The sequence below is a fragment of the Phaethon lepturus genome, unplaced genomic scaffold (genome assembly GCF_000687285.1).
Source record: "Phaethon lepturus isolate BGI_N335 unplaced genomic scaffold, ASM68728v1 scaffold8455, whole genome shotgun sequence".
NCBI lineage: Eukaryota > Metazoa > Chordata > Aves > Phaethontiformes > Phaethontidae > Phaethon > Phaethon lepturus.
This window is the reverse complement of record NW_010539808.1, coordinates 1,239-5,021: the sequence shown is the minus strand read 5'-3', so window position 1 is coordinate 5,021 and position 3,783 is coordinate 1,239. Positions and strand designations below refer to the sequence as shown.

General features: G+C 45.6%; 1 protein-coding gene across 1 annotated transcript in view; it reads right to left on the bottom strand.

Annotated features, from left to right (window-relative positions):
• The window catches only part of SYBU (syntabulin (syntaxin-interacting)), a 7,776-nt gene extending 4,337 nt beyond the window's left edge, over nt 1–3,439 (bottom strand). Inside the window, exons 1-2 of the mRNA XM_010287223.1 lie at nt 3,288–3,439; nt 1,885–2,001 (exon numbers count right to left, since the gene is read on the bottom strand). Coding sequence (XP_010285525.1) covers nt 1,885–2,001; nt 3,288–3,439 — 269 coding nt within the window. The remainder of the gene's footprint in view (nt 1–1,884; nt 2,002–3,287) is intronic.
• Nucleotides 3,440–3,783: the final 344 nt, after the last annotated feature.

The following is a 3,783-nucleotide window of genomic DNA, read 5'->3' as shown; positions in this document are numbered from 1 at the left end:
CCGCGGCGCCTCCCAGCCGCTCACCCGCTCAGACAGGCTTCGAGCCCCGCTGTGAGCGGGCTGAAACGGTATTAAAATAGACGAAGAAAAGCACAGCCTTTGCTTGCTTCCTTCCAGTTTCCCTCATACATATCTACCTTTCTTTTATTAAATATAATTTTATTAAAAAATCCGACTGTCAACTGTGTGTGCTTTTAAGCAACTGGTATCTGCACTGCCCGACAGCTGCCACCGGGCCGGGGTGCTCTGAGGACAGCTTCTTCTCGCTTCGCTTGCCTTCCTGCACTACTGTGCTGCGACCTTCATCCTCCCGTGGAAGTTGCTCTTCTACACTGTAATGAAAGGGCTGGTTTCAAAAAAATACGGAAAAAGGCAGATCCAGCCAGCCGAAGAGAAGACTTGAACATAAAAACTTAAATACCACAGAATTAGGAAGCAAAATCTCTTCTTAAGACTGTCTGACTTGGTTTCCTCCCTTCTCTGAAAATGGAACACTTTATAAGGAACAGATGGTTGAGTGGCTGCTGCAAACCTTCATCACACTGCTGCGGCTTGGGTGATTGTATAATTATTTTACAGTGACGTGCAGGACTGTGGTTTGTGACAACACTGAAACGTTTCATAGTGAGTTAAGTCACACATTTTAAAAAAGAACATATCGCAAAGGAGACATCTCCTTCCACTTCGTACGGTACAGCATCGACTCTGGCGTGAGGCAGAACTTGCATAGACCGTGCATAACACAGCAGTGCATCTGAAGGAGCACTATTATAGAGGACTTCTGTCCAATTAAGTAGGTCAGTATGCTCTAATTTAAAGTTATATTTAAATACACAATAGTATGTGAAAAGATCCATAAAGAAAGGTGATTTTAGGGCTTCATATTATACTTAGCACTGTTTTTTCCCCACAGCCAGTACCTTTACCTGTTAGACTTAATCTAGAGAGTGCTTAAATAATTTTTATTCTTCTAACAGTCTCAAGACACAGATGCTCATTAAGCATCATTCTGCCAATCTCTGTACACCAGTGCACGCTGCGACCTTGGAGGCGTCTGTGTGACTTAAGCATACGGGTACCCCGCTGCCGGTCCCAGCCTGCCTGCCAGCTCTTCCACAAAGGGCAGGAAACCAGCCCCGTCAATGTCAACTCTTTCCTCCCACTCCGAAAGATGTAACCAGCAGGGATTGCGTGGGCAGAGCACAACGTGCGCCGCTCCATCCCAACGCCCCCGTATTTGCAAGCTGCCCGGATTTGCACTTCACACACGATAGGGACAAATCTTACAGAAATCTTTCCTGAAAGGTTCATTCAGATAGATGACTATGATAATTTTTTAAAATTTACGTATCGGTTTAGTGATATAAAGGTTGGGCAAGGGTGATAAAGAAAACAGTGTCAAAGGCAATATTGTGTATTTCTTCCTGCAAAAAAAAAGGTCATGATCTGGAAAGGTATGTGCCGAGCTGACAATTTATCACAGAGAGAAAACAAAGCGGTAAGACCAAAAGGTTAAGGTTAACTGGTTAGAAGTGCGGCTGTTAACTAACATAGATCCAGTTGTTTCTTCCTCCTCTCCAGCCGACGCCTTTTCTGCCGTACCTGATTGTATCTCCTGTACTTGTTATGAATAAACAACAAAAAAATACCAGTGGACTGAGCTGTCATTGACAATTTTTTTTGCGTTCCAAATACAGCGTTTTTTTTTTCTTTCTGATATCACCGTTCTCATCAGTGTAAGTGCTGCCTGAGAGCATAGCCTTACCCAAATTGTTTTAAAACTCATACTACTGGTATTGTATGTATTAACTGCAATACCTGACACAGTAGTCTATCTTTGTACTAGCAACACTTGCAATATTCAGGAAAAATCGCTTTGCTTACTTGCGAGAAAAAGAAGATCTTTTGCTTCCAGCAGCAGACATATGGACTTCAGGCGCTGAAATACTGCCTGTGCTGCTTGAAGAGCTAAAATCAGCTTCGCTCCCTGGAAAGGAAAGGGAAGAGTGAAAACATGATGGAAATTATAACTCAAAGACTGTTTCCAAAATAACAATGAATCACAAGCATCCTTCCTTTGTCTGTCCTGTGTGAATTTCAGGAGTTGCATGAATTTTCAAACATCCTTGAGGACAAGCACTGGATTTGTTCCAGATTTTCAACATTTCTTCAGAACTGGCACTTCAACAAGAGCAGAAAAAACATTTGGACACAAAACCCTCATGCTGCAGAAGCCATTTTAGGACTCGGCTACGAACATTTGCTGCGACAACCTGTTTGCTTTCTCACAGCCATCCACAGATGAATGAGGCTGCTCACGTGGCTCCTTCCAGAGCACACAACTGTAACTGGAGATTTCTCTTGCTTTAAACCATACGAAAATACTACCTGCTGGGAGGAAAGCTGCTTCTGTTTTGGTTTCTGAGATTATGTACACATACACGTATATATGTATAAATGCGTACAGGCTGACGGGGTATGTGCATATCACATACACACACACATATGCAGGTTTTCCTGTGGCACAGCAGCATAGTAAGGCAGTTCTAACAGCCTTAAAATAATCCAATAATCACGCGTGGCTCTTAAGTGCTTCTCGGGTGCTAAGCCGTCTATCTGATTACTGACTTCCTATGGATCACAGCTTTTATTTCCCATGCTCTGGCATATACAAGGAAAACTGCTCTCATTTTGCTAAGGTCAGTGGTAGGCAGATGTACTAGAAAGTCTTATCACCTGGAAAAAAACCCACCCTAAAGTTAGAGGTTTTTTCAGTCTGTCACTCAAATGGCAAATGTCCCAAGCCCTGTCCAGGTCTCACACTGCAGAGCCACCATAACGGATGATGACTTTATCTGAGGAGGTGGAAATAACTTTTCAGCATCCTTTAAGCAGCTGGTCAGGGGGGAGCATCTCTCACCTGAGAATTTCTGGGTGCCATCCCATGGACAGACACCTCCAGCTGGTGGCTGCAGATTTCCCACAAATCCCATTTTTGCTATCTTTTCCACGAGGGGGAGATGCAGCTGCAGCTACCATCATCCCCACAGCGGCAGATAAACCTTCAAGTGCACAATCGCTCTTAAACCCTTTGCAGAGCTGATGGTGATGGGCACGTCTTGCACCCCTGAATGCCTGGGACTGGGAAAAGGCCTTGTTGGAGCATGCCTTCACAGCCTTCAAGAGGATGAGACATCCCGCAGCCATCCTCACCGTCCCGCAACTCTTAGCAACTGGTCTTAGGATCAAACGTGGAGAGATTTAACCTGATACTTCCCCAACCTCACCAGGTCTGAGACCAGCCCCTCTTTCTCTGTGCCTCTAGTTCAGCCCGGCCCAGAATATTCCTCAGCCCAATTTCAAAGTGCTCAAATGCAAAGCTTAGTTCTTCAAAAGGGTATCGCGGGGACCCAGCTTTACCACCTCTGCCCAACTCCATGCCCAGTACAGCACCGCGGGCGGTCAGACCCAAGCCACCGCCGCTGTAACCAGATCGGAACCGCGTTTGCAAGGGGAGGGAGAGCAGCGAAGCCGCTTTGTTTCACAGAGTATTTATATCGTGGCTACAGATGTCGATGTCAGTGACCCCTCTCCTTGGGGAAGAAAAATGACCGTGGGACGTGATGTCTGAATCTGCAGCAGGGTTGTCCCGATAAACAAAACGCTCCCACCTACCAGACTGAAGTACACTCCAAATACTGCCTCGGTACCACGCCACTCCCAGATCTACTTTTCCAAACAAGACCCAAGCAGGTAAGCACGTCGCACGGATACCGCACCTCT